The 16381-nt window shown below is 40.2% G+C and overlaps 1 protein-coding gene and 1 pseudogene across 5 annotated transcripts in view; one reads left to right on the top strand and one right to left on the bottom strand.

Moving 5' to 3' along the window:
• The window catches only part of LTA4H (leukotriene A4 hydrolase), a 28881-nt gene extending 17248 nt beyond the window's left edge, over positions 1–11633 (top strand). The window contains exons 14-18 of one of the 5 annotated variants that reach the window (XM_069491451.1): positions 2766–2820; positions 6403–6498; positions 8888–8970; positions 9651–9755; positions 11152–11633. In XM_069491451.1, the coding sequence (XP_069347552.1) occupies positions 2766–2820; positions 6403–6498; positions 8888–8970; positions 9651–9755; positions 11152–11269 (457 nt within the window). In that variant the 3' untranslated portion in view covers positions 11270–11633. The remainder of the gene's footprint in view (positions 1–2765; positions 2821–6402; positions 6499–8887; positions 8971–9650; positions 9756–11151) is intronic. The other 4 variants (XM_069491449.1, XM_069491452.1, XM_069491450.1 and 1 more) reach the window with 4 other exon arrangements.
• A 3537-nt stretch (positions 11634–15170) lies between these two features.
• Positions 15171–15843, bottom strand: LOC138396784 (large ribosomal subunit protein bL35m pseudogene; annotated as a pseudogene).
• Between the last annotated feature and the right edge of the window lie 538 nt (positions 15844–16381).

Raw genomic sequence — 16381 nt, 5'->3', positions numbered from 1 at the left:
ATTTGGACATCAGCCTAGAGATGAATTACAAAGAGTAATACAAGAAGTAGAGTTTAGAACCTTAGATGATCTCCATTTGAGAGCTGGGAAAAAGGAAAGATACCAATAAAATACATTAAAAACCAAAAGGAGCTTTCAAACATTAGTTCATTGTTAAGGAAGCTGTGGGGAGAAATAACGTAAAAGTTGTAAAGTGGTCAGCAGGGTGGTGTGCGGTCCCATTATGGGGGAAGAAGGAGCCTGGGGAAGACAGCTTGGAACTGAAGTCAGGAGTCTTTTCTACGCCAAAGACAGTTGCAGGAGATTAAGGAGTGAAGAAACCTTTGGCCACTGCTTTTAAAATTAAGGAAATCTGGGAGAAAAGTGAGTTCTTAAAAGGTATTTCTTTGATATTACCACTGCTAGGGGATCCTTTCTGGACCTTGTTTCATTCTAGATCCCTTAAGATTGCTTCCAGGCAATACCAATATGCTGGAGGGACCCTGGAATCATTCATATGCCCAGGGAGCCTGTAAAGAGAGAATATCTTGGAAAACTCAAACCATAGGAAATATTTTGATCCATTCCAGCACAGAACATTGGCTTCCAAGTCCCTGCAGTTTTTATAGTGCTCTCATTGTTTGTGCATTTAAATAGCACTCGAGACCATCCACTGTTCTCCATGTCCACCACCACCACTCAAGTTCAATCTCACGTCATCCTGTCCTGCTGTAAAACTGCTCTGGCCTCCAAACTGTGCACTTGTGTCTGTTCCGGCCCTCCTCCCAGCCATTCTCCACACTAAGGCTAGAGTAAACCTCTAAAAATACAAATGTGTCGTGTCATCCTCCTGCTTAGCAATCTCCACTGGTGTCCCATCACTCTCCGTCTAAGACAAAATTCTTTAGTGGTTACTACAAGCTCCTAACACTCTAGCTTCCTTTGCTTCAGTCATACTGGCAGTTTTGGGGTCTCTCAAGCTCTCCATACACCCCCTAATATGGTACCTGAGCACACTGTTTCCTCCACCTGCAGTGCTCCTTGCACAGTTAATTTCAGTCTCAGCTCAAGAACCACTACCTCATGGAAGCATTTTTTGACATATCTTTCCAGGCAGGTCAGCTATCCCATTCTAGGGCTCCTTGATGCTACATCACCCCTTCATAGAGGTTGCCATGGTTCTAACTTTACATTTATTTGTGTGATTATATTAAAGTCTTTCTTCCTCACTATGCTATAATTACCACAAGAGCAAGGCTCATATCTGGTTACTTTTCTTAGGACTTTGCCATCGTAGTGGTTGCTTCTCTTCCCTGGATTAATCCTTAACTTAGTTCTTTTAATTATATTGAGAAGGAAGTTTGAGGACACTAAGAAACAAACCAGCCAAAGGTTTTCAACTGTCATACTGTTGTTTAAGAAATCAGTGCTAATAATGTTCTAGTTAAAGGTGACTCACTGGCTGAGCAGTCAAGGACCTCTGGTCCCACCTGTTCTTGAGGGCAAACAAAACGGCTTGCCTGCCAGCCACAGCCTGACTACTTCACGAACATAAACTGGCAGCTGCTTCAAAGGAGGGAGTGGCATCAACCTCTTCCTTCCTAGGGAATGAACCAGGAGCCCCAGTCACAACTCTCTTTACGGAAGATTCAGTGGTAACTTCTAATCAAAACATACTTCATTTAGACCCTAAGGGGCAGGTGACTCTCCGTTCTCTAATACAAACACTTCACAGCAAGCAAGCATGATTTGTGGACAAAGAGGGATGTTTTGCAAGAATTTCGCACACATTACATGTTCTTTTCCATTGTTGCAAAATACATGATTTATTGATTTTCTAAGTTGAGAACACACAAATATTGGTGTAACTTGCTTTGCTTAAGATCACAGTGTGTTAATTTCACTTCCTTCTAAAAAGAAAGGAATGAAATCATCACACGATGATTTCAGGCTTTCTCAAAGGTCTACAATCTAGAGCAGTGCCTATCATTATAGCAAGTGCTTGTCAGTTGGTTAGATGGTTAGAACAACATCATATTGTCCTGAGTGCCTAGAACGGATCCTGCCATAGAGCAAACACTAAACACACTCAGCTGATTCCACCTACTTTAACATACACCACTGGAGCATGTGACAGTCTTTTGCTGAGAGGCTCTGGCATTCTCTCCGAAGGATGGTCAGTTATTTCATTAATATGGTATCCACTTGGATTTGTGAGTTTTTAGATGCTGCCAGTAATATGTAGTCAGGTAAAAGATTTCCTATTTCCATCACTTTGGAGTTCTTTATTTAAAAGGAACTTTGGGGCCGGGCGCGGTGGCTCACGCCTGTAATCCTAGCACTCTGGGAGGCCGAGGTGGGAGGATCGCTCGAGGTCAGGAGTTTGAGACCAGCCTGAGCAAGAGCGAGACCCCATCTCTACTAAAACATAGAAAGAAATTATACGGACACCTAAAAATATATATAGAAAAACTAGCCGGGCATAGTGGTGCATGCCTGTAGTCCCAACTAGCTGGGCATAGTGGTGCATGCCTGTAGTCCCAGCTACTCGGGAGGCTGAGGCAGTAGGATCGCTTAAGCCGAGGAGTCTGAGGTTGCTGTGAGCTAAGCTGACGCCACGGCACTCACTCTAGCCTGGGCAACAAAGTGAGACTCTGTCTCAAAAAAAAAAAATAAATAAAAGGAACTTTGAAGTTTAAGTTTAATCTGTAGCTTTAAAACTGCATTAATGCAAAAGCATGTGCATTTTTATAAAATTTAATCTTTAACATTTTTTATATTTGCAGTTATGATATGACTCTGATAAATGCTTGTATTGCCTTAAGTCAAAGATGGATTTCTGTGAGTACTAACGTGTGATTTTTTTTACTCCTCTTTGAATTGTACAAATATGTCTCTACTCAGGAAAGGGGGAGGTGGGCACTTTAAAATCATGAACAGTTGTATTTGGAAAAGTTATTTGAAAGTCAAGTTTATCTAAGGTGATACTATATCCACCCTCAATGTAGAAAATTAAGTTTCATGGGAAAAAAATAGCTCTTAACAGCATTAATTCTTTTTCTTACCTCTTTTCAATATGCAAATAGTATGCAAAAGTGTTTGCATTTTACATTTCTTCTTTCCCTCATAAGTCATTAATAAGATACTACTTCAGATATAGCAATTGCACACACCAGGTAAATCTGAAATGATCTTGGGTGACTGACCATTAATGCCAACTGTTAGTGATGCGAAGAACTGAGGCACTTTTGTTCTGTCAGTAACTTTGTTCACTTGTATGAAACTTCTTAAAGAGGAGCTTCTTTATGTATATTCTAAAACATAACCCTTAGAGAAACCAGAGTGAGGGTGTGCCCTGGATAATTCTTTTTTTTTTTTTTTTTTTTTTGAGACAGTCTCACTCTGGTGCCTGGGCTAAAGTGCCATGGTGTCAGCCTAGCTCACAGCAACTTCAAACTCCTGGGCTCAAGCAATCTTCCTGCCTCAGCCTCCCGAGTAGCTGGGACTACAGGCATGCACCACCATGCGCGGCTAACTTTTTCTATATATATTTTTAGCTGTCCATATAATTTCTATTTTCAGTAGAGATGGGGTCTCGCTCTTGCTCAGGCTGGTCTCGAACTCCTGAGCTCAAACAATCCGCCTGCCTCGGCCTCCCAGAGTGCTAGGATTACAGGCGTGAGCCACTGCACCCGGCCTTGGATAATTCTTTAATGGAAAATAACAGAAAATTTAGGAATAATTTTATTCCTAGATTATTTGCAACAAATCGAGATGTTGCCTTTTGCAACTTGATTATAAAGTTTGCTTGACCCACGTTTCTTAAGGTCATTCTACATACCAAATGCTGTCACACCCTATGAAAGGTACAGGGATGGACTTACCTTTGAAGCATTTATAGTTTAATTGAAAAAATTAGATTCATATAGAAATAACTAATGCTAAGCAGTAAGTGATAAGCAGCATGAGGATGATACAGATGAGGTAGTAAGAAAGTCAACAAAAAGGGCCATTGTGGTACCTCCCCCTGGGAGTGGAAGAATTAGAATTGGCCGCAGCATCCGGGAGAGCTATTTACAGGAGAGGACAGCCTGGCCAGGTTCCAGTGTGGTTTGGACATGGATGATGTGGAGGAGGACATTATGGGTGGGAGGGACAGTGTTTAAACAAAGGTTTTTATTAAAAACAGCAACAAAACTTAATATTTATAGAAATTTTTTTTCTTTTGGCCTTCCTCTTTCATCAGTTTACCTATTATTTGCTGGGTGCGGGGTAGCATGCGCCTATAGTCCCAGCAACCTGGGAGGCCAAGACAGTAGGATGGCTGAGCCCAATAGTTCAGGACCAGCCTAGGCAAACTATTGAGACCCTGTCTCTACCAAAAAAATAGAAAAAATTAGCCAGGCATGGTGGCGCATGCCTGTAGTCCCAGCTACTCAGGAGGCTGACACCGGAGGATAGCTTGAGCCCAGGAGTTTAGGTTGCAGTGAGCTACGATCACACGACTGCACTCCAGCCTGGGTGACAGAGCAAGACTCTGTCTCTAAATTTAAAAGAATAAAATATAAACATCGTTTTGTAGGCTCTTATAACATCCTAACAAAGGTAGAGCATTACTAACTACTATTTAGATCTAAGGTCAACTTTGTTAGTGTGATTTTTTTTTTGTTGCTGTTTGTTTGTTTTTAATATGTGGAAGGAAGTAATAAACTCTAAATAGCTACATAGCAGAGAAGTAGGCTGGTTGTGCACACATGCACCTCAACTGCCGGTACTTTGCCTGGAGCAGGGTTGAGTCCTGATTAGAGGAGTAGTTTAATTATGTGCTCTTTCTAGAAAAGGCTTAATTTTTTCCATCTAAGAAGAGAAGTCTGGTAAACACATCTTGCCACAAATAATGCTTTACTCTTCTACCTGTGTTGTGAGCTTTGTTTTGTGTAGTTCACAAACTTGTGGAGAAAAAAGTGTGAGAGGTAGCTGCAGAAAACAGATTTCTTAACAATGTGAGTGTGTGAGAACCCTCTGTTTCCATTTGAAAAATGTATTCTAGTTGACCTGGTGCTACTGATTGCTGCTCCAGTATTCCTTTGGGCCCAGCAGCTAAGGTAGATAATTATCAAATGTTCAAGATCAGTGGGAACAGCCAGTGTTGGGAACAGATTAAGGACATTGTAATCACCACTGTACTCTTCCTTGTGCATTTTATTTCTCACTTATTTATCTTAAATATGAAATGAATGCAAAAGAATATTTATATATAACATATTTGGTAAGGTAAAAAAATCAAAATCAACTACAAAACAATACCTGCGTGCCTCACCACTAGTGTAAGAAATAAAACCTTACTGGTACCTTTGGCACACCCCTCCCCATCTCATGCCCCTTTTTACCCACCTTGCCAACCTATCAAGGTAGTCATCGCCCTGAAGTTTGTTTCTCATTCCTTTGCTTTTTATGTTTTTAACACATATAAATATATCCTTAACTAATATATGGCTTGGATTTGCATGTTTTTGGGCAGAGAACAAGCTAGAACTATAAATTCTGATCTTAAGGTGAAGTTCTAAAGGGAAAGGAAATTTTGATGTTAAGCACAGTTCTGAAAGAGGGGGAAGATGTAAAATAAATACTTCCTTAAAAGGATATATATATGCGCATTAAATTCTTTGGAAGGATATACAGGCACTGTTAATACTGGTTACTAAAAAGTAGGATACAGGGAGCAAAACCAAAGGAATTTTTCATTCTGTCCTATTTGATTTTTTTATCATTTGCATATATTTCTTTTAAAATTAAAAAAACCTAGTTTAAAAGACTTTAAAACTGGTTTTAAGATTTAAATGCACTTATTTTCATAAGTTGTATTTAATATTCCTTAATCATATTCTCTTTTCATTTTTGGTAGTAAATTCTAATTTGAAAAGTACAGACCCACTTTTCTTTTTCTCAGGTGACTTCTAAGATTAAGCAGGGAACACAGAATGTGTGGGGATGCAGGGAAGCATTGGTTTGTGGCCTTATCCATTGATTAGTGTGAGTTTTAAAAGAATATACAATTTGGTCTTTTACACACATTTATGAATTGGCCTATAAATTAGTTGACATGCATTTTAGAACATTTCTTTGCTTTGGAAATCTCTGTATCTTGAACGGTACAAAGGATATAAAAAGTTTCCTCCACTCTTAATTGTCTACTTTTTCTTAAGTAATAGAGATTTTAGGAGTCATATCAGCTTTTTTTAGGTTACAGTAACTCAGTCTCTGGGTTAGTGAAGCTTCTCAGGCTTAAATTTATTTTGTACAATCTTGTGCATCTATATATTTCTTTTTAAAACTTTTACTTAAAAATAAAAATGTTAGGTGAACCAATAAATTTTATTAAATTATACGTGAACAGAAATAACCAAGTAACATTTATTTTAGGCCAAAGAGGAAGATTTAAATTCATTCAACGCCACAGACCTGAAAGACCTCTCTTCTCATCAGTTGAATGAGTTTTTAGCTCAGATGCTCCAGAAAGTAAGTACTAGCTCCAAACATTAGAAATGAAAATGGACAGGAAGGCACAGCTTTTACATTATACCCAACTTGGAAAAACATATTAATGTGGAAACTAATGGAAAAATATAATTTCTAGAATTTCAAAAAGTCATTCATTTCTTTATCGAATGCTTGGTATGTTTTATATTGTGCTAAATATAAACATGTACGAAAGAAATACCTTGTCCTCGAAAAGCTTATAATCTAGTAGGAAGGGGAACATGTGCAAAAGTTAGCAATGAAAGGAGGTACAGTTTAGGTAACAGTTGGAAAAACTTCATTGGTGAAGGACTCTCTTCCAACTGGAGTCATCGAGGAGTGAGTTTTGGAGGAGTGAGAGTTGCTTTGAGCAGAGCAGTGTTAGCAGGGAGGTCGACATTCAAGTGGGAGCCAGAGCAGCAAGTGCTGGGAATCGCCCCGTGTTGCCGGCGTGAGCAGTAGTGCTGGGTGAGGGAGTCAATGAGATAACTAACACTGCAAAGGCTGGTGGCATCAGATGTGATGGCTCTCGAATGCTAAGCTGAGAATGTTAGATTTTATTCTGGTCAGTAGGAAAGGATTTAAAAGTTTCAGCAGGGCCGGGCGCGGTGGCTCACGCCTGTAATCCTAGCACTCTGGGAGGCCGAGGTAGGCGGATCGTTTGAGCTCAGGAGTTCGAGACCAGCCTGAGCAAGAGCGAGACCCCACCTCTACTAAAAAATAGAAAGAAATTATATGGACAGCTAAAAATATATATAGAAAAAATTAGCCGGGCATGGTGGTGCATGCCTGTAGTCCCAGCTACTTGGGAGGCTGAGACAGGAGGATTGCTTGAGCCCAGGAGTTTGAGGTTGCTGTGAGCTAGGCTGACGCCACGGCACTCACTCTAGCCTGGGCAACAGAGTGAGACTCTGTCTCAAAAAAAAAAAAAAAAAAAAGTTTCAGCAGGAGAATCCTGTGATGAAATGGTGGGATGGTGGGTTGTGAAAGCTAACGGACATGCAGGCTGCACAGTGGTGCGGTGGGCTGGGAGACTCGCCAGAGGATGGGACGTGAGGGAGTGAGCGGGTGGGAGAGGCGAGCAGGACAGAGGAGACACAGGTGACGCAGGATGAGACACAGGCTTCTGTGACTGACTGGATTTGGGGGTTACCAGGAAAAAGTCCAAGCAGATTTTAAGGTTTGAAATCCAGGTGATAAAAGCAACATATGAAACTGACAAGACATACTGCATTTTGGGAGGGAGGTAATGACTATGTCTTTAAGAATTACATGAAAGGGAACTCTTCAGTCTAAAGGACCTAGAAGGGGATAGAGAAGATTTGGAACAGAATTTCCTGTGCAATTGATGCAAAAGTGAGGAATAAGATTTTAAGGCAACAGGGCACGGTTTCATAAATGCACTGTTGTGGCCTAGGACCATGAAGAGAGAAAACATGCTGGGGGGACTCAGGAATGGGCATGGCAAAACTTGGGGAAAGTTGGGAGATTTGGCGGTGACCTTAACTGGTTGGCCTGCCAGGGTGGACTTGAAGTTGCGCATGTCTGTAAGGGGCTAAGGGACTAAATAATTGGGAAGGGGCTGGCAGTTCCTGGGAGCAGAGAAGGTGAGTGAATGCAGTGAGGGTCTGGTCAGGGGAGGGGACCGTGGCTGGAGAGGAGAGTTAGCGCCTCCCTGTTGACGCCTCAAACTCTGCCTGTCCAAACCGAACTCATCCTCTTTCTCTGCTTCACCCAGACTTGTTGTTCTTCCTTTAAGCGTGGGTTAAGATGGGCAGAAGAGGTTTCTAAACCCCCTGAAACTGTATGTAGAAAGTTGTATTTATATGGTAAATGTACTTTTTCCCTTAGGGAAAGGGTCCATATTATTCATCAGATTCTCAAAGGGGTCTGTAATATAAAAATTTAGGAACTGCTATTTTGTAGGGATGTAGATAGTTTAAAAGGGATTCGAGAGGGAAATATACAAAGAGAAAGCTGGTGGGGGGGATCAGTGAGGAAAAAATTAAGGAGCCGCGATTTAATCTAGAGAGTGGAATAAATTTAAGATATATGAGGTGTAGAAGATACCTTTAAAAACTCTAGAAAGAGTCTGAAAGATATTTCTTATGTGCTAAAAATAAAAAGTCTAAGGAGAGTAATTCTCATTTAATTCTCCAAGTCCCTCACCAAGTAAATTTTCCCTGTGCTCCCAGTAGAATATCCTTACCCAGAGTAAGTTTGCACAGACTTTAGTTTAGTGTGCTTTTGTTTCTTTTATTTCTATCTAACTTATTTCTATAGTATAAAATACTTAGGATTTTAATCTGGCTAAGAATTTCTCCCCAGCTCCTTTCTTCCCAGGAATGCTGTTGAAATGATACGTCATGCTTCTTTATTTTGCTCTTAGGCACCTCTTCCCTTGGGGCACATAAAGCGAATGCAAGAGGTGTACAACTTCAGTGCCATTAACAATTCTGAAATACGCTTCAGGTACATCATTTTAACTTGTCTCTGTGGAAGAAAGCAGAAAACGAGTTTGAAAGGTGGAGAAAGGGAAAGCAGAGTATGAGACATACATGAGTCTTGAGAGAGCCTCGTCAAATTTACTGCCTTTGTATAAATAATGATAGTGGTATTTAAGGGATAGTTGCAAGATGTGTAAGATGGTAGTAGTAATCTCTTTGTTAGACATCGTCTAAACCTCTCTTGCCTTTAAAGGAAAAAAAGATTAGAATGGAGGATTCAGTGGTAAATAGGCTTTCTTCTACAACCAGCCAAATCAACTCTGAGATGAGAATAGTTAGAAATCTTTGATTCTGTTATATGTTAATCTTTCTTAATTCAAATTTGTAGTGTGAGGCTTAAAGCAAAGTTTAATTCCTTCCTTCAGAAAGTGCATTTGTAAGGTATGTGAGCATCTACATAATCCAAACCTTTTAAAACAACGATCATTTTGTAGAACCAACTCCTCTTCCTTCTCTTCTCCAATTATTTAATTGTATGTATAAGGATTTGAGAGTCTCAGCATAAAGATATAATATAAAGTGGTGTACAGTGTAACTATAATGGGATTATTCATCATTACAGAAGTAACATTCAGATATACCTGTCATGTCCTGCCCCTTCCTCCTCATTTTCTATCCCATGCCCCCTAAAAATCCTCCTTTCAGATGGTTAAGACTCTGCATTCAGTCCAAGTGGGAGGAAGCCATTCCTTTGGCTCTAAAGATGGCGACTGAACAAGGAAGAATGAAGTTTACACGACCCTTATTCAAGTAAGAACCAGATCAAACCGCGCTTGGAATTTATATAAGAAATGGAAAGAAAAATCTTAAATAAATGTTTTTGTTGTTAAAATTCTTTGTAAAATGCAGTCTATATAATATTTTTTTAATTTGCTAAAGTTTATAATTTTAGAATAAGAATTCATATTTCTAAATATTTAAAATTTGAGATAATTGCATTAGCTTTTTTAGAAGTGTTATATATGGATTTTACCAATTATGGACCAAATAGGGTTAGACTCTGGTGAAAAAGAAATGTATCAAAGACAGTTTTATATACACAGAAAGATTTTTTTAAAGTAAGTAGAAGATAATTGGTGGGTTGGTAGGGACAAGAAAGAGAGTCTAGAATTAAATGCAAGGAGAAATGAGCAGATAAAGCAAAATCTTTTTGTTTCAGATGTTTCAAAGAGGTGGAAGAATAAGTTGCTTGACATATAATAAAAGAATGCTTAGTAAAAGGGTGAAAAGTTGTATCTTGCCAACAAGATACAATTTAAGAATATCTCAGTGAAATTCTTTGACTGGATTTGGCCTAAATTCTCGAAAGAAGAAATCATGACATAAATATCCATGCTTAATCTGTTTGCTTTTCATTTACTTCACAAGTATTATAAAATTTGGCAAAACAAGTCATTATCCACTTTTTTAATGTGACCACAAAACTAATTTTTAAGTATTTTAAAATTTATTTTATATGCTTTCCATAATTAAAACCTATCTAGTTTTGAACTGAGTAAAGTATACTTTAAAGAGGTTTTAAATAAGAATATACCTTTTGTGGGAAAAATAAATATTTCCATCTTACGATTTATAAATAGTAGTTATATTAAAAACAACTAATTTCACCTTTTATTTGATGAGTTCTATTTATTTTATGTACCATCAGTATTTTTACTCTCAATTTAATTATTTGAAGTTTTCAGAAATTCTTTATAAATCTGATAATTTTATTCTCTTAAAATCTTGATTAAAAAATAAAGTTTAAAAAACAAGTTTTAAAAAAGACAAAGTCTCTGAGGTATCACAAGACTGATACAAGACAGCAAGTAGATGAGCCGACACTGGTCACATAATAAAACACTCCCGTGCTGCTGGGTAAACAGCCACGGTCCCAGACACTCCGGCCCTTCCCTGTAACTCCCTCCAAAGTATCTGTGATCTGCCAGTGGAAGGGTCAATCTCTGGGACAGAAGGAGGCCCCTGGGACCGCGAGGCAGGGCCATAGCCATCCGATTGGCTGGGACTAGTGCCTTAATTTGATGATATTTGGCTACCACCCCTGCTGGCATCCTTTCATTTAATCGCAGGTATTGACTTCCCTCCCTCTCTTCCCCTCTGTCTCTCTTGCTCTTTCCTATTCTTTTCTGTTTAAATTTTTTTTCAGGGATCTCGCTGCCTTTGACAAATCCCACGATCAAGCCATCCGCGCCTACCAAGAGCACAAAGCCAGTATGCATCCCTTGACTGCCATGCTGGTGGGGAAAGATTTAAAAGTGGATTAAGGACCTGCCGATTGCAGATTTTAGAAACTTCTCTTTTTTTAAATTGAATTCACAAAGAAATATAAAACTTCAGCTCGCCTTGTAATTGAAAATGTCTTTCTAGTTTGGGCTTTTTATTGTTTTGTCAGTGATTTTACTAAAATAAAGCTGAGCTACCTTTTTTTTTTTTTAAGAGTGACATGTTCTTTGTAAATTTTAGCAAAGTTTAATCTTTTGATTTACAAATTTAAAATTTTTTAATTAGCTTCCTGTTAATTTTCTCCCTGTATGATCACAAAATATGCCAACATATTACTTTACCTGATATGTTGTATAAGTTCTTTAATTTGAATCTGCTACAAACCCAAAATTCAACATGATTAGGGTTTTGCTTTTTAAATAAACTTAAACATGAACACTCAGTTGGATTTGTTTATCACCCGCCTGGTGGCCATGGGATAAACTCCCTTACCAAAATGCGCAACCTCTAGCGGGAGCTCTCTGCTCCCCACTCCTGGATCCCTCCTGCTGATTCAATGGATGTGTCTGGGTCTCCTGTCCATCAGGGGTCAGATGCAGATGGCCACCCCGAACATCAGTACTCCCCCTCCCCCAACAGCCTGTTCAAAAACAATGCAACACCTAGAACCAAAACAAAGCACCCCTGTGAATGCAGTGTAGTGCCCCGGGGCACCTCTGCAGGCAGTGTGAGAACCACAGTTGTATTAGTTAAAATTCTTTGATTGCAAGTGACAGCAACCCAAATGACTGGAAGTCAAAAAGGGAAGAGGAAGATTATTTTAAGGACACCAGGTATAGGGAGGTTATCAGAACCCGTGGACAGACAGAAGGGGACTTGACACCATCAGTATTTTTGTCCCTCATCTCTGAGCCTCTCGCCCACATTGTACAGGCCAGCGACCCTCCAGCTTTACTGTTCCAAATAGTTCTTACCACACAGAGAGGCCATCTCAGTTCCAAACACCCAGAGGAGAGACTGTGTGACTCAGGTTGGGCTCAATCCTGGCCAAATAAACTCTAGCCAAGAGGAATGATGTCTTAAAGTGCAAGCATGTGCATGGGGCTATCATCACCACAGAGCCCCCCAAAGTGCTAATGCAGTAACCAAAGTCTTAAAATAGGAGTAAACACCTGAAACGTGGGGCAGGTATGGAAGGGACAAATTCCTGCCCATACCTGGAATCCTGAGACTTCTACCTTGCTCTCACTCTCCCTAGCAGTTCTGTCCTCTTGGATGCTTATCTACGCTGCAGGGTGATTCTGTTTCTCCAGGCTGTGCTCTCACTTGTCTTCCTTGCCAGAAATACCAGAGAAGGTATAGTTCAGCTCCAATCCTTGGCATATAATCTTGTTCTAAATGATTAGACTTTAGAAAATCCATGCTCCCAAATAATGCTTTTTAAGGCTTCTTCTGCCCTATGAGTTTATGAGATAAAATCTAAGCTAAGGTCATTTTTTGGTTATCACTTAGTGATATTGTAAGGTAATTGGGGCAAGGGATGCTCGAAGGGTGGTGTGGAAGGGCGCCATGAAGAAGCCAGAGGGCGCTATAGACAAACTTAGCCACTTACTGGTTTTCCTAGGGCCAGCTCAGTGGAGTTCGCATTTCTTCAGCTAATAACCATATGCTGAGTGTCTTTGTGCCAAGTCAGACATATACACAATTAATGGATGAACAAAGACAAATAATTTCTATATAATGCTAAAGAAGAGGTATGCTAAAGCAACCCAGAGAAGAGCCACTTAACCCAACCAAAGAGTTTAGGGAATGCGTCCTGGAGAGGAAAAGGCCTAAACTGAGACTTGAGGAATAAGAAATATCTAGCCAAGCAAAGAAAGTTGGAAAGTGTGTTCTAGGTGGAGAAGGAATAACGTAAGTAATTCTCTGCTGCACAGTGTCTAGGGCCTGAGTTTAGAATCCCCAAACAGCTGGGGGTGACTTACATCGCTGGGAGCTGGTATCATCTGGAAGCTTCTTTCCCCACATCTGATATCTGGGCCGAGATTATTCAAAAGCTGAGCTCAGCTGGGACTGTCAAGTGGAACACCAGTAGTTTGGGTTTTCTTAAAGCATGGTGGTGGGTGGAGGATAAGCTGAACATCTTATTATTTGTCTTTATAAGTCTGTATCCATCACCAGACAGGAAGCACCATGAAGGCAGGAAACATTTCTTCCTTATATCGCCCCCAGCACCTAGCACAGTTTGATAGGAAACGTGTTCAAGAGATACTTGTTGAATGAATGAGTGAATGAATGGAGGGGGCAGAAAGTTAACGTGGTTCATGTCTGTGGGCCTCAGTTTTCTCAGAGACGTAGGAGGTGAGGTCATCCTCTGAGACTTAGAAGAGGCGGAAGCTGAGAATGTCCCAAAGGAGGGATGAAGGTTTTGGAAACTCACTGCAGGGTTGTGGGACGAGTAAAAGGACATTATAATGAATCTACGTGACCACAGGACCTTCTGCCTGGGTGAACAGAGACGGCAGTTTCTTGTGATGACCCAGGGGACAAGTTTTGCCCTGAATTGCATAGGTTTAGGGTTGCAAAGTGCCTAAGAAAGAGTAGCCCAGGTGAGCCACTAGGGGACCCACTTCCTGTGAAAGTAAGCGAGGAAGCTGGTGGGAAGTGGAGGGGTGGAGGGACTGATGGCAGGTCCTGTCCAAGCAACAGAGAGGCAAAGTAAGGGGGGAGCTGGAAGGGTGTGGTCAGAAGGTGGGATATTGGAATTTAAGATTTCTTATGTTATCAAATTCAGGTGATGACAAATTCCAGGGTGCAGTGAAGGGGGTGTGGCTGAAGAACAGGTTTCAATGAGGCTCAAGGAAGGGTAGCTTTTTATTTGTGTGCTTCCCCCTAAGCTGTCAGAGAATGGGAGAGCCTCTAGGTGCGGTTATTGGTGTTTTCTGTTAGCAACTGTGTCTCTCTTCCCAACAGAAATCTGATTTAGGGAAAACAGACTTTTCAGGATTTTTCTTTTCTTCCCCCCCCCCCCACCCTTTTGAATGTTTATTGCAGCACAATTCGTAATTGCAAAGATGTAGAATCAACCCAAGTGCCCATCAATACATGAGTGGATTCATTTACTCTTCTACGAAAAAATCTTATTCTAATAAACTAAATAACAACTGTTAGGAGCACAATGAACCTAGTACACTAGAAGTTAGGTGTGCTGCCGCCCCATGCTTGCCTCTAAGTGAAACTGCTCATATAACTATTTTTTGTTTTGTGTGAACCCACTAACACAAAGTGGGCTCCAGACCTAAGAACAGCCAATGACACTGGACAATGACACTGATGAGACCAGGTGTAAAAAGGTAAGCTGGCCCATTTGGACTCTCTTGGCAATTAGAGACTGGAAACAGGAGCTGAGGGTCATGATGCAGAAAAGAACGTCAAAGGTACAAGCTCAAGTTATTATGAGGGAGCGGAAACTGTAAGTAAGCAAAAGTGGTGAATTAGAGACGTTGGTGAGTAGAGGGAGAATGGCGTTAACAGTGTAAAAAGAACTGAGTCACATGAGCCTGAGCCTAAAGATCCACTTTCTCTTGGAGATCATTGTCCAACTTCTGCTCTTCCTGAGACCTGGTAGTAATTTCTGGGGGACACATAGGGCTGCTGAGTTGGTTCCTGAGTTCCCAGGCACGCATCCTTAAAACAATGTCACACTGCTTGAACTAACTTGCAGCTGTAGAGTCTTTTTATGTTTGTCCTCACTTGAGATTCCTTGCAACTAAACAAGCCTGATTGGAACAACTAATTAAACCATTGCCATTTGGTAAAAATAATGCACAATTTTAAATGTCTATTTCCCTGACCAAATCTGGGAATGTTTGATCCATTAAGCTTTAAAACTTTCATAAGTTTAATGTTGGTATGTATATTTACATATTAATTGGTGCAATTTACATCACATGTTATAGTTACTCATTTTTGCAAAGACATCATTATGCAAAGACACCATTATGCAAAGATACATATTCAATCATTGGGAAATCATAAAAATCTGATCTATATTTTGAAGTGTGTTTGATCACGATACTTCTGATAAGGATCATCAGCATGCCAGTTTCACCTCTTCCAGAAAGATGTCGTCATTCTATCTAAGAGTTTACTCCGGGTTTTATTAAAGAACACAGATTCCCTCAAGTGTCTTTTTCTTGCAGCCGTCTTCCTCCATAATTTTTCCTCATAACCAGCCTTTCTCCTTAGCCAAAGGCCAGAATGAAGTCAAAGAAACCTAGAGATGACAGCTTTCACAGTCTTTCTCTTGCGCCTTTTCATGAACTGAAATATGTTGTAGTTCCAACTGGCAGCTTCTAGACATTTGGAAACACGGGGGCCAGTCTATTAGGGATCATTGCAGCATGCCACATGTCAGGTTTCTGGTGGATGGATAAGTCTGGAAGCACAGGAAATAACTGATGTCTTGAACATGACTAAAATGTCTAGTGGACAGCGTAGAAATAAAAGGGGTATTCATGACACAGTTTCGATAGGCTGGAGATGCCAAAATATTCAGGGGCCGTAAGATTCCCGAAGCTGCTCTCAAAGTACCTGCAAAAGCAGAGGCAGCCATCTTGCTCCTTCACCTACGGCGGCTGCATTCTTCAGGATTTCTCTATTGCAATAATCAAATATTTAGAAAGTGGCTTACTATGAAAGTACTGCTTAGTTAAAATACTGTTTACATTTCTTTGATTCCTTTGTCATGCTATTTAGAGTTTCTTAATACTAATGGCAATGAATTGAGTGCAGGAAGTAGTTATCCGTGGTGAAGAAAGCGAATTGGATTAGAGATATCCGGGATGAAAGAACATTTATAAAGCAATGTAGCTAACACGATTATTAAAGTCCAGATACTAGCAATCACAAACGTTTCTATAGCATTTCCAATGTGCCAGGTGCTGTTCTAAGGGTTTTACATATATGAACTTAACTTAGTCCTCCCAATAGCCCTTTGACATAGATTCTATCATAATCTTCATTTTACAGATGAGTCAAATAACTTGCCCAGAGGTCACACGCCTAGTAAATGACAGAGCTAGGACTTGATCCCAGGCAGATGCTGCAAATAATGCTACTGGGAGGCAGTTAGCCCCTTTGCCTTTTGATGA

Source organism: Eulemur rufifrons, chromosome 16 (assembly GCF_041146395.1).
Source record: "Eulemur rufifrons isolate Redbay chromosome 16, OSU_ERuf_1, whole genome shotgun sequence".
In the NCBI taxonomy this organism is placed as follows: Eukaryota; Metazoa; Chordata; class Mammalia; order Primates; family Lemuridae; genus Eulemur; species Eulemur rufifrons.
Note: the sequence above shows the minus strand (reverse complement) of the source record. Positions and strands in the feature narration are given on the sequence as shown.